The 19,332-nt window shown below is 37.9% G+C and overlaps 1 protein-coding gene across 1 annotated transcript in view; it reads right to left on the reverse strand.

Moving 5' to 3' along the window:
* The window catches only part of LOC126184293 (Down syndrome cell adhesion molecule-like protein Dscam2), a 595,669-nt gene that overhangs the window by 339,049 nt on the left and 237,288 nt on the right, over window positions 1–19,332 (reverse strand). Inside the window, exons 9-11 of the mRNA XM_049926671.1 lie at window positions 18,673–18,834; window positions 3,821–4,114; window positions 2,796–3,095 (exon numbers count right to left, since the gene is read on the reverse strand). Of these exons, the coding sequence (XP_049782628.1) occupies window positions 2,796–3,095; window positions 3,821–4,114; window positions 18,673–18,834 (756 nt within the window). The remainder of the gene's footprint in view (window positions 1–2,795; window positions 3,096–3,820; window positions 4,115–18,672; window positions 18,835–19,332) is intronic.

Below are 19,332 nucleotides of genomic sequence, written 5' to 3' on the forward strand. Positions count from 1 at the left end.
TTTGATAAAGTGAAGGCTGATGATTTTGTAGTTAGGCAAAAATAGATCAACAGTGGCAAACAAGCTGCTGCTAAGCAAAGAAGGAATCATCTCTGCCATATTTACTAAAAGGTAATTCATAAACAGTGCTAGTAATTCAACTGCTTGGCACAGATACTTGTCTTTTTGCAATAACATAAGATCAGATGTTCCAAGACAAGCTTTCTGAAAGCAGTCTAATTTCTGTAATATAAGTACTATGACAATATACTTATTTAGCAGATATAAAGTTAATAACAGTCATTTTCTGAGTTAGCACCAACTTTTACAGTCCTATACACTACCTTTGGCACCTGGTGAAGTATGTTCTCTTTATATTTCAGCATATTAATTCTCTTTGGTGGGGTAAAATGGAAGGATAGGAAGCTTATATGAAATTTCATCTTAATGAAAATGGATACAACAACTCAAAGGATGGTAGAAAATACAAAGGAGGTGAAAAAAGGGAAAAAGGAAACCACTGTACTAATGGTACAGTGTAATGCAATGGTACTGTCAGGGCTGATCTTTATGCCTAGTTATTTACTAAGTCTACACACCAACTGCTTCAAATTAATTTGCTTTATTATGTTTATGTGACTAAGCAGCTGGTGCTACATTTCAAGTTCGAGACTTTTTCAAATTTCATTTGGTTGATAGAAAGTATGAGCATATATGCTCATAATACAATGATATTCAAGATGTAGGTTACCATGCAAGTAAATATAATTTTCTATAACACACAGAATATTGAACACTTAGCACTAGCTCAACATAGAACCATCATCAGATATTAAAGTATTTTGTGATTCATTAAAGCATTTCACATTTGAATGAATGTGGCCATAAAAATTTTACTGGAATGTCCGGATCTTGTGGTAGTTAACATACATCATTTCACTCCCACATTTCATAGACTACCAAAAACAACAGTTTCAAACATCATGTGGGTCTTGTATCTTTCCCAGTTAGTGATAGTTATTTCAACAAATGTCTAAGATGAAAAAATGAAATGATCATATGGCATTATTGACTGGGAGACCCCATCTGGGGTTGTTCGGCTACCTAATGCAAGTCTTTTTATTTGACGACACTTCAGAGACTAGCGCATCAATAATGATGAAATGATGATGAGGACAAACAACACTCAGTCCATGAGTGGATAAAATCTATGACCCAGCTGGGAATCAAACCTGGGTCCCCTGCATGGCTTCAGCTGCAGAGGCAGACAATGTCTGAGATAACATCCCTGCTACTGAGAGATTGTCATATATAGTCGACAAATAATTTACTAATGTCAAGTGGGGCAAAAAAAAAAAAAATTTCATATCTTATACAAATCAAAGACATATTTCCTATGAAAAAGAAAAAATCTGTCTGAAGTGTCAGTATTGTAAACCTGAATTTGTTTATGTAAACAGCATACCTGGAGTCAGGGTTAGAGATGAAAACTACAGTATTACTGATAAGTTAATAAAATATCATTTCTTGGTTAATGAATTTCTGAAAAGTAACTTTTTTCCAAACAAACAAAAATACTACAAATTCAGATCTTTTTGTTATTTTATTCATGACAACTTTATAGACATTCCATATAAACTACTTTTATGTTTTTATGGTAGACAACAATATATACTGAAAAAGTATTTAAAAGAGGGTCAGAGCAATCTCATCCATATGAAAGGCTATATGTGAAAGAGTATTTTTCTTTTTCTGCTACCTACAACATTTCCAAAGAGAACGCTTTGCTTCAGTGGAATTCATATTTATTCAGACAATATTTCAAATGGAAAGGCCAATAATGCTAATATGTAAATACTCAAAATGAAATTAACTATTTGAAAATTTCATTAATACACTTTAGAACTTAGTGTTGCTGTGCTGTTCATTAAACAAATAAATCTTGTAACTTATATAAAAAATATTCTTTGAAGTAGTCATATACATTGTACCAATATATTTATTAGTTATTTCTAGGAACATAACCACTGTCTTGTGCAGGTAATGTAAAGAAGTTGTTGGCCTCGTATTGTGAGGTTTCAACAACTGAGGCATTAATATCTTGAAGGCTGAAAGGTAAAACAGTAGTAATAAATAAAACCACACAAGAAATAGTATTGAATAATCAGTAGAAAGGAACATGAATAAGTGAAGGACATGAACCAACTACACATGCTGATAAGCTTTAGGTTACCTGCGTGGCTTGAAGAAGTAGGAGCTTTTTGTCAACCGCATGTCATCCAAGGCGGTGATAATCAAGTAACGCACAGCTATCTCATTCCTCGACTGCGAAAGCAACACAAGAAGGGTGAAAAGACAGTTCAGCATGCAAGCTTTGTCTAGGTTGGGATAGGGGTGAACATGGCCTGCAGGGATCCATTGCTTCTATGCCTTTTCAGCACATTTGCCCAGCACCACTTTGCAAGTTTAAATTGAAGAACAAATAAATTATGCACTTTGAACATAAACAAAAATGTCTGAAAACAGATGAACATGATTGACTAATCACTGTAACTTATTTCTTTCATTTAGCTGGCATGATTTGGGCCTCAACAGTTTAAGAACTTAGTTCGCATTACACTTCTTTCTGTGAAATTAAGAAATATAATAACAAGTCTGGCAATAACACGAAAAAATCTCCCATAAAAGTGAGAATATGAATACATGAAAGAAGGAACCAAATTAAGAAATAAAAATAACATAAAGTGTTAAGTGGGCAAGGCAATGTTTAGCACTATGTGCATGTAGCAGGATCCCTCCATTTCATTGCTAGTTACCCGTGACCAGAAGCTGCGCCGTGTAGGTTGTGACTCGGGCTGGATTTCTCACTTCACATGTGTAGTTGCCGCTATGTCTAGAGCTAACGCTACTGATCGCCAGGACACTAGAGTAATCTTCGTAATCTCGGATCGTGAGGTCAGGGTCATCATGCAGGCCTGGGGTTGGCGGGAGAGGATGGGCATCCTTGAGCCACTCGAATGTTAGTGGTGGGTCGCCTCGCTTCACACTGCAGGTCACCCGTACTCTTTCACCAGTAGATAACTCTCCAAATGAGAATGGAGTAATAGCTGGTGGCACTGAAACACATATATACACACACACTCAAGCCAAACACAAATCTACTGACCTCAAAGGGACCCAGTGAAGAAACAGGCCAGTAAATTCTCAATTTTTACAGCTTCTCCAGGTTGAATTCATTCAAAGAATGCTAAATTTGTTTGTACTGGCTCTAGCCTGTATGAATATGATTATTATTACTAAAATGTACCTATAACATAAGAATGTGAGATTTTCCTCATACAGAATGAAATATAAGATTCTAAACCCCTCAAGACTTAAATCAACATGTAAATTAAAATCTCATATCATGAATGAGTGCAGTATACCATGATTTTTAGCGCAATATTGTTCTGATTTCCACCATATCCACCTCCGAAGAAACTGAGCACTACAGAATTATATATATTTCTTTTCCTCCCCCTCTCTCTGTGACTGTTCCACTATTGCCTGATAATATTTTGCATTTTCTGGTTTTAATACAAACTATAATGTGTCAAATGAATAGTAACTTACTTCCTTCAAATTTATTCTTGCTTATGGCTGTAGTAATCCGTCATTTCTACAGATACAATTCTGTCCTATATATCAGCAGAAATTAGGCAGCCTAAGATCCTTTACTCCAGTACAAACAAATTTCTATTTAACACACTGAAACAGATTTAAACACATCTAGGCAGACAATTACTGGCCAGTTTAATCATGGAACTTTGAGGCTGCCTTCAGGTGATACATACAATCATACCATTAACAGACAGAGGGGCCGAATGAGAAGCACGGGCAGCAGTGTTGCTGGCCACACAGGTGTAGTTCCCATCATGTGATTGATCAAGTTCTGCAATACTCAGCACACTAGTGAACTGGTCCAGATGGCGCACAAGTACACCCTTGATCGCAGAATTGTGCCCTATTTCACTGTCATCCTTCAACCACTGTATTTGCAGAGGAGCATCCCCCTTGCTCACGACACACTGAACACCTACCCGCTCTCCCAGGTGGACATCTGAGCGGAAGCTGAAGGGAGTGATCTTTGGTGGGACTGAAAAAAAGACAAATATTTTCAGCTATAGTTGTCTGATAAGAATTTTCATTCTTTCTGTTACCTTTTATTTCTGACATGTTGAAATTTGAATTTAATCCATGACTGAAGTGTAAGGAAACAGCATCATTCGCATGATTTTGCAAAGTTTTTGAGCCTTGATGCTTTGTCCTTTTTACATTTTCACCATCTAATTCAGTTACACTAGCACTGCGAATCAGATATATAGTTTTGGAGTAAAATTCATTTTCATCAGTGATAAAAAATCAGGTAAATATGTAATAATCATCAAATATATAAACTGAAAAGAAAATACTTCCTTATATTAAAGTAAGTTGAGTTATTTGCTTGTATTTGCGTCTGTCTCAATTTTTTATACTAAATCTGAATAGTGAAATAGGCATAGCCACAAAACATTAGTCATTGTTTTTAATGATCACTACTGGTGAAATATCATTGTGTATGACAGCGGGAGTCAATTGAAGTGAAAGCCTGATTGAAAATTTGGTATTATTGTCAGCAAAGTGCTGTCCCTCACATGGTGGATATACAAAGAAAATTATTCACCTATGGAATAAATAAGTTGATAAGTGGCAGCATCATCATAGTACTGCAATCTCTACAATAATTTCATCATTTTCCTGTAATCCTGTCAGGTGAATTGATTTACTAATCAAGATAATTGTGCTTATATTTGGTAAGCTCACAAGGTGCAGTGCAGAAGGACACATCCCCCAGTGCTAGGTCACAGCTTCACATACGAATCATCCAATTTTTGCAGCAAGCTCTCCAGTATATCTCTTCATAATGGCTCTGCACTACATGGTTCCCTTCTGGGCTGTAATATGGACATTGTTGCTACCTACTAACAACATTTGGCTAGTGCATGGATTTGCCTGCTGTCAAATGCAGAATTGTCTTTACTCACTGCTCAACCAACTATTGTGTTTTCAGTGAATGAACTGATTGCATATAGGTGCACCAAGAATGTGGTTTATATTCAAGTGTTTCCCAGGTGAACCTACAAACAGTGTTCTCCTGCACTGACATCTGAGTTACTTAACAAACATTCAGAATACTGCATTGACTATGAGGTATCTACTGCCAGAAGTTTGTCAATTTGTGTATTTCCAGACAATTCAGGAACTATTACTTTTTCTGATTTAACTGTCAATAAATTGTGCTTAATACATCCTGTGCTGTTGAAGAAGCATAATTACGACAATTTGCTCTTTAAATATATTCCTTTGTGTCTTAATTTTCTTCACAGTGTTGCATGATCATAATATTGAGAAAAATGTTGTACACTGCAGTATACCAGTTTCTTTATATAATACATTATTTAATCTATTTATGGAGTGAATTGTTATAGCCGTGTAAAAATGTCTGGAATATCAGAAGTGTTAGTTACATACTTTCTTCCATTGTCATGACGTACATCACAATATTCTTTGACTGATACTGGGATACTTGCAAAGAGCTACCTTTTTTCGTCAGCTGTAGCTGAAATCATATGGCACCAATTTGAAGCAGCTGTAAATGGTTAAAATTAATTAAATTAACAAATGATGAAATTCTTTTTGAAATAGAATTTGAATCTCACAAGAAGAACGTTATTTGCATTATGATTATTTTGACATTGCAGACCTTGCAGGAAATGACCTCAGCAAAATATGAGAGTTTAAATATATTAGGTTCTCATTGTATCTCACAGGTTTGCACAGTGACACAGGAACACAATTATAAAGCAGATGTTTTTCTTTTACATGTGTAGTTATCTGGCATATACATTATTCATCGAAAATGAACCACCATACAGTTGTCACTAAAATTTACACTTCAGATACATAGCACCCTATTTTAAATTGACAAGGAGGAACTTCAAAAGCTTTATATACAATAAGACAATGGACACAGCCACAATCCATCAAAAATGTTCAAAAGCAGCTTTCAAAATGTGCACATTCATTTGACAATATCCCTGCTCTACTCAACATGATTAAAACTACACAAGAAGTAGGACCAAGCAGTTATTCACTCTTAAATTTCCAGGGGTAGATGTGGACTCGGACCACAATTTATTGGTTCTAAACTGTGGATCAAAACTGTAGAAATTCCAAAAAGGTAGGAAATTAAGAAGATGGGACCTGATAAACTGAAAGAACCAGATAATGTTGAGAGTTTCAGAGGGAGCATTAGGGAATGATTGACAAGAACAGAGGAAAGAAAAATGGGTTGCTCTGAGAGATGAAATAGTGAAGGCAACAGAGGATCAAACAGGTAAAAAGATAAGTTGTAGTAGAAATCCTAGGGTAAAACAGGATATATTACATTTAATTGATAAAAGGAGAAAATATAAAAATACAGTAAATGAAACAAGTGAAAGGGAATACAAATGTCAGAAAAATGAGATTGACAGAAAGTGCAAAATGGCTAAACAGGAATGATTAGAGGACAAATGTAAGGATTTAGAGGCATATATCCCTAGAGGAAAGGTAGATATGGCCTACAGGAAAACTAAATAGGTCTCTGGGGAAAAGAAAAGCATCTGCATTAATATCAAGGGTTCAGATGGAAAACCAGCACTAAGCAAAGAAGGGAAAGGTGGTAGGAGTAAATAGAGGCTCCGTACAAGGGAGATGCACTTGAGGGCAGTATAATAGATATGGAAGAGGACATAGATGAAAACGAGATGGGAGATATGATACTGTGAGACAAATCTGACACAGCTTTGAAACACCTAAGCCGAAACAGGGCTCTGAGAGTAGACAATATTCTGTTAGAACTACTGATAGCCTTGGGAGAGCCAGTCATAATTAAACTCTTCCATCTCGTGAGCATTACGTAGAAGACAGGTGAAACACCCCTCAGGCTTCAAAAAGAATGTAATTATTCCAGTCCCAAAGAAAGCACATGCTGATAGGTAGTTAAATAAGTCATGGTTGCAAAATATCAACATTAATTGCTTACAGATGAATGGAAAAACTGATGAAGCCGACCTTAGGGAGGATCAGTTTGCATTCCAGAGAAATGTAAAACATGCACTGCAATGCTGATTCTATGACTTCCCATAGAAGATAGGTTAAGGAAAGGCAAACATACATTTATAGCATTTGTAGACTTGGAGAAAGCTTCTAACAATGTTAACTGGAATACTCTCTTTAAAATTCTGAGGGTGGCTGGGGTAAAATATGGGGAGCAAAATGCTTTTTTCAATTTGTACAAAAACCAGGTGGCAGTTATGAGTTGAGAAGGGAGTGAATGTAGCGTATCCTCAATGTTATTCAATCTGTACACTGAGCAAGCAGTAAAGGAAACATAAGAAAAATTTGGCGTAGGAATTAAAGTCCAGGGAGAAGAAATAAAAACTTTGAGGTTTGTCAATGACATTGTAATTCTTTCTGAGACAGCAAAGGACTTGGAAGGACAGTTTAACACAATGGGCAGGGACTTGAAAGGAGGATATAAGGTGAACATCAACAAAAGCAGAACAAGGATGATGGAATGTAGTCAAATTAAATCAAGTGATGCTGAGGGATTTAGATTAGGAAATGAGACACTTAAAGTAGTAGATGAGTTTTGTTATTTGCGCAGCAAAATAACTGATGATGATCAAAGTAGAGGGGATATAAAATGCAGACTAACAATGGCAAGAAATGTGTTTCTGAAGATGTGAAATTTGTTAACATCAAGTATAGATTTAAGAGTCAGGAAATCTTTTCTGAAAGTATTTATATGGTGTGTAGCCATGTATGGAAGTGAAACATGGACAATAAACAGTTTAGACAAGAAGAGAATAGAAGCTTTTGAAATGTGGTGTGACAGAAGAATGCTGAAGATTAGATGGGTTGATCACATAACTAATGAGGAGGTACTGAATAGAATTTGGGAACAAAGAAACTTGTGGCACGACCTCACTAGGAGAAGGGATCAGTTGGTAGGACATATTCTGATGCATCAAGGGATCACTAATTTAGTACTGGAGGCAAGTGTGTGGGAAAAGGGGGGGGAGGTAAAAATCATGTAGGGAGACCAAGAGATGAATACAGTAAACAGATTCAGGAAGATGTAGGTTGCAGTAGTTACTCAGAGATGAAGAGGCTTGCACAGGGTATGGAGAGCTGCATCAAATCACCCTTCAGACTGAAGACCACAACAAGAACAACAACAGCAACATGTGTTAAGTGGTCATCAAGCAGTTTTGTCACATTTCAAGATAATGTAGTGCTGAATGGTTTTGCTGGATACTGTCACCTGATCAATGGGTGAATATTACCTGCCAGCACATCCATTTTCCTTTACCTATGACCAGTGATAAAAGCATATACTTGGGCTCCCATTTCCTCAATATAAGAATGTCGTCTACAGCCTGAATTGTGTCCTGACAGTATGAGAGGTCCATTTCATTATGTTTCTGAATTATTTCCTAATTTAATCTACATTTATCAATATGTTATATAACTCATAAAATCACATAATCTCTTCACAAGCTTTAGGTATTCAGCATCAGTGTTCTAATGGCTGTGATATTTTCTTTGCCCTGTGAAGTACTGTTAGCAGAAGTGTTTAATTCTTGACAGTGACTTCTGTAAAACACAGTGAGAAGATGGTATCAGATGGTATGTTGTTGATACTTTTACAGAACTTTAAAGCAAGTGAAATATTACATGACACAGTCATTTTATGCAATGGAGAGGCAAGGGTATCATCACAGACTTGATGTAAGCTGAAAAGATGTGTGCAGCATGTGTAGTGAATTATGATGATATGGAGTTAACTAGACCTCTAAGTAATTACATGTCTGCATGTTTGTTAACATTGAGTTATGATTAATTGTTGTATTAAGGTGTTGTATGCCAAATTTTGTGTGATTAAGCTTTAACTTGTCATGTAGTACTTCTGATATCCTCTTCATTAAGTATGTTCCCTTTCTTGATTATTATTTATATCTGAAGTCTACTGTAGCACAGAAAAATAGTTTGTAATAGGCATTTCACTCTACTTAAAGTATTCATTCACTCATATCACATCCATGAAGATTTTCCTTCAAGCTGGGATTGACAGAAAGCAATGTCTGAATGAATGACTAATTAATTGAATGCGTATAGACTTAATAGCCAGATGTATTTATTCATGTCTGAATGTCCAGATAGACTGAAGGGTTAGTATTGCACCAAACCTTCAATATACAGCAATAATGTGCCCTAAATTTGGAATAGTAATGTTCACTGTTCTAAAGTAGCTACAGTTCTAAAGCAGCTAACAGGCCACCACATCATGTTATTCTAGTGCAATGTGAGAGTAAGATACTACTTCAGAGCGCTTGGACCAGAAGCTGCTGTAACAGTAAAAACCTCATGGGTGTTCTGCTGGTATTATACTTGACATAACAATAACATTGCTATGACCTGACTGTTAATGAGTGAACAAGGCAGTTACCTCACGTGGAAGGTCAATAGCTGTTCCATATTTGGTTTGTTCTCTGGAGTATGTCCTGTGCTTTGTCCAAGGTTCACATGCAGGGGTGTCCCTGATCACCATATATTTTGCATGACCATCTATTGTTAAATAAACTGTGTGCAATGTCAGATGATTGCAGAACAGGGACTGAACATTTATATATAACCCAGAAGCAGAACACGATAGCTTTGTAGGAATGATCTCCAGAGATGAATTTTTATCCTCTACCACCAATGAAAAATGAATGGCTTGAGCAAGAAACAGCTATAGCTTCTGAGCAAAACAGAAAAAAATTATAAATACAATAATGAACATGAAAGATAGCAATGACTAGCTGCAATACTAGATCACAATAACCAGACAACCTACAGTCATTAGCAGAACAGAATAAAATCTTTCTATTCTATTCTATTCTATCAATGACAGCAGACAATTTAATTACTATCAAACAGCTGAAGAATTCTGGATAAAAGAGAAATAATACAGGTTTCTGTAAACACATATGATTACAAAATGATGACACTGAAAGCAATACACCATTCTGACATTTAAGTGTTGCACTTATTTAACTTTTGTCTTTGAGGTATAATCCATATCCATCATGGTTGTTAGACCTTTCCTAGAAGTTACTTTCATCTATTAATTGTTGAAATGAGATAAAGAAGTTTATTTTATTATTATTATTTCAACCCATGTCCACTTGCCAGCACAGGGTATCGATAGTGAGATAGAGACACACATACACTCTGTGATATGTGATTTACCCTATCACATGATACATGAGTCTACACACACTGAGGACAGAGATCAGATTAACTAGTCAGTGATGCTACTACACTATCCTTCATTCTAGAAAGGTTAGTGTTGCTACAGAGCAGAGTCCCTGCATAACAACAAGCTGAACATGCGCAGCATGTAGGGTGCCGAGCCTAAAGTGAGGTTAATACTGTACATATGGTAGTCCTGGAAGTGGTCTGGTCAACAATGTGGTCAGCCAAACCTGGATTTTGTGGCACCTGCGGTTGCTGTATTGTCAAGCAAGGTCTTGATGGCTGTGTCAGTGATGTCATCTGGTGAGGTTGAGTCAGCTTTCAGTGGTGTCAAGATGGAAGTGGTGTGGTGTTGTCCAAAAATAGAGAGTGTGTCATTGAGTCAGAGTAGCAAGGTGATTTGTCAACCTCAGGAGAAAGCCTAACATGATGAAACAGAGGAGGCAGTGGAGAGTTGTCAGACAGTGATGCACTCACTAAGATGCAGCCCTGGTAGGATGAGATGGAAACTGACTAGGAGTGGTGTCCTTCCAAATTAATTGTGACACTCCATGGGGGTTCAGCCCATGGAGGTTCCTCACTTTTCTCTGCAGCAGCCTCAGTGTGATCATGAAGTACAGCCAATTAATGGAAACAATTAATGGAATGGGCTTGTATTGGGAGGGGGTGAGCACCAGTTGAACAGTGTCATCCCATAACTGTACTGGCACATGTCCAAATCCTTATGGACAAAGATGCGTGCGATGGAGTGCATCTGAGGCAGGGGTGTGTTTAATAGTGAGATGTACTGACTGACATTGCGTACTAGTGTAGGCAGATCCGAAGCTGAGACAGTTGGTGAAGTCTCAAAATGTTCAACTGGCAGGTGCATGGGTTCACCATAGGTGAGCTTGGCTAATGACACATTTCGGTTCTTCTTGAACACCATACGGATGCCTAGTTAAACAGATAGGAGAATGTCACTACATTCTCTGACATAGCACATGAGTGTGGCTTTCAGTGTGTGATGCCACCATTCCCCTAAACCATTACTTTCAGGATGGCAGGTGGTGGTGTGGAAATGCTGAACACCACACATGCAGCACAACTCATTGAAGAGGCTTGCTTTGAACTGCCACCCTTGGTCAGTGGTGATAACAGTGGGGCAACCAATGTGGGCTATCCAAGTATCTATGAATGCACAGGCCATATATTCCATTGTAATATTACTAATGGGCATGGCCACCACCTATCTTGCAATTTGGTCAGTGACAGACAGTATGTAGCAGGACCTTTGAAATTTAGGTAGGGGTCATACCAAGTCCAAATGCTTATGTAAAAAGATGGAATGTTGAACTTGCCTGGAGGGCTGGTAGTGTGGCATCCAATCTTGGCTTGTTGGCATGATATGCACACCTTGGCCCATAGTTTACAGTACTGTTTGATCCTAGGCCAAATGAAGCATTCAGTGAGAAGTTTGACAGTTATGCATACACCAGGGTGTGCCAGGCTATGTAACATGTCAAACACCACATATAAGAAATCACATGAGACCAGAGGGCTGTCCTACCAGTAGAAATGTTGTAGAGAAGATAATAATCAGTACCATGCAGTTTTTGACACACAGTGTTAAGACTAGAAGTTGGGTCCAAGATAAGAGTCTGCAGTTGTGTATCTATGAGTTGGGCTTGTGAAAAGGTTATTGACAATCAATGACAGTCTAGACAGATAATCTGCAACTGGCCTATCGGTACTGTTCACATGGCACAAGTCATTGCTGAATTGAGAAATAAAGGGTAAATGTCTTAACCTCCACGATGAGCAGTTGTAGGGTGAAATGGCAACTGACTCTGCCAACAGACAGTGACCAGTGAATAAAGTTATATGCTGACCACTTCTTCTGAGACTCTGAAACTTTTTTATAGAAGAACGGGAGGGATGGAGATCTCCATCAATTTGTTGGTGGAGAACAGCTCTAATGGCAGTGTTACTTGCCTTGGACATAATAGTGGGATAGGCATGAGAATATGGTACTGTGAGAGTGACAACTTGTTGAAAGCACTGTCTCAAATCATTGAAAACAAGCTGCATGTGGGTGTCCATGGGACTGTTTTTTTGCAGATTTGTCTTTGCTAGTGAGGGCTTGAATTAGTGGAAGCTGAAATGCAGCAGGACGCAGGAGGCGCCTGTAATAGAGATTTACCAACCTCAAGAAGCTACAGAGTTATTGGTATGTTGGAGGAGGCAGCAGTGAACTAACAAGAGCAGTGCAATCATCAGTTGGCTTGTAAGCGTCTACACTGAGGGGGAACCTGGGAAAGTCACAGTTGGTTTGTGTAGTTGTCACTTCTCTTCAATAACAATTACCTCCCATCCAGTCCAAAACCTCAAAAACTCATTTGAGGTGTAGTTTACGTTCATCTGGGGAAGCTGAAAATACTAATACATCATGCAAGTAGGTGTAACACTGATTTCATTCACTATCTCTTTAGCAGCCCTAAGGTGATCAGGAGTTAAGTGGTGCATTTGCGGCCTTGGAGGGAGCCCAGGAGTGGTTATAATGCAGTGGAATATACCATTATTACTAGCGAGCTGGCATGGGCCAAATGAGCTGGAACATCACATGTGACCTGCACAGTGGCATCCACTGTACTGGGCACTGCACTAAGCTCTGCCTGGGCAAGTGCGAATGCAACTGTAGTAATGTGTGTGTGGAGTCATAGTTTGCAACGATGTCACATGTCACACTGAGTGAGACTTTCACTTTGGCTACGTGGTTATGCAGGGTGCTAATTTCAAGTTGCAGTTTAACAGTATCAGCCAGATTGTCTGTTCATAATCGTTCCAAGTATAGTAGTTGGAATAACAAATCCATAGATCCCTCAGCATATGTAGAGAGGAAGATAAAGAGCCCACTGCAATGTCCATAGAGAGCATAGTGCCTGCAGCAAGCACAAATCCCTGGATAATCAATCCGATAGAGAAGTACGTGACCATGGATTGGGTGAGGTCAGGAGCCAACTTGTAACAAGCCATGAAGTCTACCCCAATGACTGGTTCAGTGACTGTCATGCACAGGAAGTTACAATCAGTTGTAGATTGAACACCAAGTCAGTTGTGGCAGTGGTAGATTCGTGAACTTCAATTACATAATTATTAGTAGCTCATAAGGCAGTCATCAAGTGTGCCAGAAGATGGAGAAGCCTGTACATGAGGGAGTACAAGTCACGTCAGAACCTGCGTCCACAAGGTAAAGTCTTTCTGTTGTGTGTGTTAAGATATAACCTGCATGAGGCAGGTGAGTGAATCAGACTTGAGGCAGTGAAACACAATGTGGACATTAGGCATCATGATGCACTGCAACAGCATGGTGCACCCTTGTTAGCCCAGTATATTATTTTGGAAATTGACATGGTTGCTTACAGCTCCAAAGGCGCGCACTGAAACATGTATGAGACCAGCAGTTGACACACAGATGATGGGGTGTTTTTTGTGCTGTCAGTCAGTCTTGTTTGCACACTGCTGACAAGCATGCAGTCTGCCAGTTGGACACAGACTGAGCGAGTGCTGAAGTTAGTCAGCTATGTTCGGCTGCAGTCAGTGAAGGTGCTTGGTAGGTGTAGCCAGTTCATAGCTGATGCTGTGTGAAATACTGTGCCGTGCATGCACTAGATGTGTGGTGTGGTGTCTTTGAAGAAATCAAAAATGGCTCTGAGCACTAGGGGACTTAACTTCTGAGGTCATCAGTCCCCTAAAACTTAGAACTACTTAAACCTAACTAACCTAAGGACATCACACACATCCATGCTCGAGGTAGGATTCGAACCTGCGACCGTAGTGGTCGTGCGATTCCAGACTTTAGTGCCTATAACCGCTCGGCCACTCTGGCCAGCTGTCTTTGAAGAAAGACGGCTTGTTTATATTGTAGTTGTGTCTCCTGATCCTGTGATGTGTTCAGTTGTAGGGCAATCCTCACAGACCTGGAGTGATGACTGGATGAGTGTTGGGAGCTTAAGTAGTCACAGAGTAGGCTTAAGTAGTCACAGAGCCTATAATACAGCATCAGATGGTACAGTAGGGTTTGCGATTGCATAGAGGTTATGCCACAATTCCTAAAGTGTCCATGTGCTTAGTTCTTCATAACAGATAATCTGTGTCAGCTGCTGTTCTCATGAAAGAGATAAATGTTCTAATATGGCACACTTCACTGTTGCATCTTGTCGTGAGCTGGAGGGTCCACTTAGGTGTGCAATCAGCATCACAAACTTCACCTGATCGTCAAGGTCATCGTTATACTGCATTATTAACTCCACTGTAGTGAGCCATGCCTCAATGTGGAGGGGGTCAAACTCTGGTAGCTTGATTCTATGGAGATGAGTAGGTGTACAGTAGGATTCTTGTAGCAAAATTGTTGTATACAGTATTAAAGTCCCATAGTCCAAGCCTGTACTGGAGTGTCATCCCTCTTATAGGTGTAGAAATAGCTTCAGGGATGTGAACCAAAGTATTTTGTCCTTCATTGGAAAGCATGTTCTGCTGGATTGTAGGTGGGCCTTGCGAAATGGCAGGCTGTAGCCTGTGGAGCGACTGATATGGAAGAGATGGTTGGCCCCATGTTCGGTGGAAGTCCAGTAAGGCTTCTAGTCACTGGCTCAAGCTGTCCTTTTTGTGGGAAGTAGTATGACTGGCATTGTGTTCCATCTGGAATGAATGGATTTTGACATGATGCAGGAGACACAGATGTTTCAAGGTTTGCAATTGAGAGAAAATCATCACGAAACGTATTTGACAGGGGAAAACTTTCCCAGAAGTGGCAGTCCAAAGCCATTGCATTTGATATGAATGCTGGCTTCACATAGTGCAGGTAGTCTTGAGATGTACACTGCATAATTTTCATCGAGATAGGCACTTGAGAGATGTGATGATGATGATGATGTTTGGTTTGTGGGGCGCTCAACAGCGTGGTTATCAGCGCCCGTACAATTACCCAATCTTTGCTCAGTCCAATTGCGCCACTTTACTGGATGATGATGAAATGATGAGGACAACACAAACACCCAGTCATCTTGAGGCAGGTGAAAATCCCTGACCCCGCCGGGAATCGAACCCGGGACCCCGTACTCGGGAAGCGAGAACGCTACCGCGAGACCACGAGCGGCGGAATTACTTGAGAGACATTAAAGTTTGCAGACTCATGGAAGAAGAAATTGTCCAGTACATTTTCAGTGTTTTGTGAGTAGTTTCCTGCATGCGCTGCACTGTCACACTGTAACCAGTCACAATTAGGCAGCATTGTTGGGCACAATCAGAAACATGAAAGATGCACAGAAATTGTGCAGTTACGAAAACTCATCAGAGAAGTAATCTAGGGTTCACCAATGTAGACACTGTATACTGACAGTGAGGTGGAGACATGCATACACAATGTAATACATGTGATTTATTCTAACAATTTATGCACACGTCCATACCCACTGAGGTTAGAGATCAGACTAACTAGTCAGCGATGCTGCTACACTATCTGTCACTCCAGAGGGGTTAATGTTGCTATAGGGCGGAGTCCCTACACACTAATGGATGTCTACCTTTCAACTTTTAGAGCTTCTTGGTTTCCTGTCTCATTCAGTGCTAGATGTTTCACAGGAATGACATCTTATTTCTTCCAATTCCTTTTCTGCCTTCAGTAATCACCTGCAATAGATTTTCATTCAATATGATATGTTCTCAATGCGTTGTCTTTCTCTTCATAACTATTCTTGATGGATCCTGGTCTTTGCTGACAGATTTGTGGACTCCTTTATTTGTCATTCTCACCAGCCATTGTATCTTAAGTAGTCTTCAATATACTCACATCTCAAAGTCTTCTATTTTGTTGATTGTGTTTACTTTTAATGTCATCCTTCCAATTTTCTTCAAAAATCACTTCTAAATTAAGGCTGAATAAAAGTGGAACTAGTAATTATCCCTTTCTCAAATATTGATAAGTTTCTATTAAGACAGACACAGCATCATCTGATTTTATGTGCACAGACTGGTTACAATACACAAGGTTCGAGTCCCGGTCTGGCACAAATGTTCATTGTTGTCATTCAATTCTACCTCTGATGGAAGTCATTATTCACAACTGCAAATTCATCTGATGGGTTCCAATATAAGTTTTCAATAATTTAGATGTCTTTTAATCAGTATAAAAATATTTGAGGTGCTGCATTGTTTTATGACTAGAAGCTTCTTTGTAATCCATAAAGCAAAGACACACATCCATCCTTGCTTTAAGTAAGTACTCAAACTCTTCAAAAGTATTTCAACACTAGTATTATATGTCATGTAGACCATGCATAAAAATAGAACAAGTGTATATCTACTACTCTCAACAAGTGTGATACAAAGACATTTAGAAAACAGGAAAGGAAGATTAAAATTTAAGGTCTTGTTGATAATGAGGTCATCAGGGATGGATAAGTTACGCAGAGTTTTAGTTCTGTGAATTTGCTCTTCACTGTTTCATTAAGCTGTTCCTGATTCCAATGGATTCTCACTGTTGAATGCAAACACAACGAAAAATACTTTGCAGTTGTGCCTATTAGTGCAGCACTTTCTGCATGACCACTAATTTTATTAAACTATTAGAATTCCCAAATCTTCTCATGTAGAGATCAGGAAAAAGATGATGTAGTAATTCTGGAAACTCACCACAAAAATGCAGGTGCTTGGGTCCAATCAACAGAAACAGTGACATACACGGAAAATGTTGAAAATGAAGAAAAATTACTGTAAAATAGGAGAATTCACAAAAGATTTTTACTGGCTTCTTCCACAAAAAAATGTTCCTCAAATAAAGCTATATTCATACTTCAAAATAAAACAGTGTGTGTGGAATAAATTCTTAGAAATAGCTGGTGCACATTTTCAGTGCCACTGCAAAAATAACATTGTTAAAATATTTTCTTATGTGCCATAGGTTCATAGGTGATTTAGTTGACTCAACAGATTTAACCAACATTTTTTGTATTATGGGTCTGAAAGAATAAAGTTCAACATTATCTTAAATACCACAAGTTTTTAGCTGATGTATTTCATTCTACCATTGCAACTATTCTTTTTCATATTACGAGTCAGTCATAATATTTATAGAAAATGTAACTGTGTGTTGTGCCATATCCATGCTTAACAAGAAACAATAGAATTTCTGGCATCAATAAAAATCAAATAAAAAATTATGATAATAGAAACCATGAAACAATACAAAATTATATCATTTACTATGACACCAAGGACATATGTTTTGTATAATTACTTATATTTTTATTCAAATAACAGCAAACTATTAGCTGAACAACAGGAGCAAACACATCTGTAAATCTGTGACAAGGGAATATTTTGTAAGGCATTCACTCAGGATGTGGTCCTTGGACTACCTATTTTCTTGATTTATATCAATGAATTCTCAATATCAATAAGTAAACAGGCATAATATGACATTTGAAATTATACAAACACCCTGGTTAAATTCACAGCAAAGGATGTAACAGGATGCACAAAAAGAAGGGTGCACATACATGTCACAACTAGTAATTCATATTTTTTGTAAATTAATGTTCAAAAATTGTATGGTGAATAATAAGGAAGTCATTTAAAGAGAGTTCAATGGACAGAAAATTAATATCATTACTGAAATTGCACCAGCATACCTGCGTAGTACTTTCTCCTTCTCTACTTCTCTGCTCTCCCCTGTAGTCCACCCCCCCCCCCCCTGCCCCATGGCTTGCCAGTATAGGGCCTATATCCAAATCTTGGAATTCATCTAGTTTTAATTTATGCTAGTTTCAACACTGTTCCCTTGCTCATTCTCTTCCAGAGTCATTATTCATACCCTTATGTAATTACAATTTGCATTAACTCTCTTTTCATCACTGTCTGGTATTTTATATCATCTTTATTTTTATTTGCTACCTTAGCTACTCCTTAAAACATTTTCTTTAGTTGTTATGTTTGAGTGATTTCAACTCATTATCAGTGCCCTGGAGTTTAAATATCAGCTGTCAGCTTACTGTTGCCTCTGGTTTCTTTCTTGAAAATTTTGTGCTCTCTTAATTGAAAGAGTAAAATGATATTTCCACAAGATTCAGGAAATACCATCTCCAAGAATGTCTTTTTGAAATGTTACTGAGCCCAAGCAAATTTGTATGGCTTGAAACCTGAGAATTTACAATATCAGTATTACATCATAACAGTCTCCAGCTGCACTTCACTCAACTATTTTGAAAACACATTTTTGGTATAAAACAGTAAGTTATTTGTATATATTTCTAGACTTATCAGTTTGGTTAAATCTGGAAAAAAACATACCCATTACATTTATCTTGGCTATTCCACTTGAAACATATCCTTGTTTATTTGTTGCAACACATTTATATGGTCCATCATCTTCTGCTGATTGTACTTTCTCTATTATAAGTGATCCATTCGGGAAGACTAACTGCCGTCTGTTGTAAGGTAGCTGTCTGTCTCCTAAAATATTCAATGTTGAAGTAGCTTATTATTTTAACAAATACTTAGTTCTAACAATTCAGAACTATGATTTTTGTAATGCAAGATAAACTAGTTTATGCTATCTATAATTTATACTAATCTGAGCTTATATTCTAATTATTTGGACTTAATTGGGTTTTTATTGATACATTTTTACCTCATCATTATTTTCAGAAGTTGAGAATACTTTTTACCACATCAGAATGAATGAATGAGGGAATCTGTTGAATTTCAGCTGTTCATATTGTTATGAGAGCATCCAAAATATAACTGAGTATCAAGATATATTACAATGGTAGTAATAGCAGGGAAAATGAACAGTACAAATATGAAAAACACTTACTTATCTTGAGATTGAGTTATGTGCATTTTGTATACCTCTATTAAAGAACAGATATGTCCAGTAGTAGTCCCAATGTAGATAATTAAAATCAGTTAGTGCTGTCAATCAGAATAATCAGGGATACTTTTCTGACA

Source organism: Schistocerca cancellata, chromosome 4 (assembly GCF_023864275.1).
Source record: "Schistocerca cancellata isolate TAMUIC-IGC-003103 chromosome 4, iqSchCanc2.1, whole genome shotgun sequence".
In the NCBI taxonomy this organism is placed as follows: domain Eukaryota; kingdom Metazoa; phylum Arthropoda; class Insecta; order Orthoptera; family Acrididae; genus Schistocerca; species Schistocerca cancellata.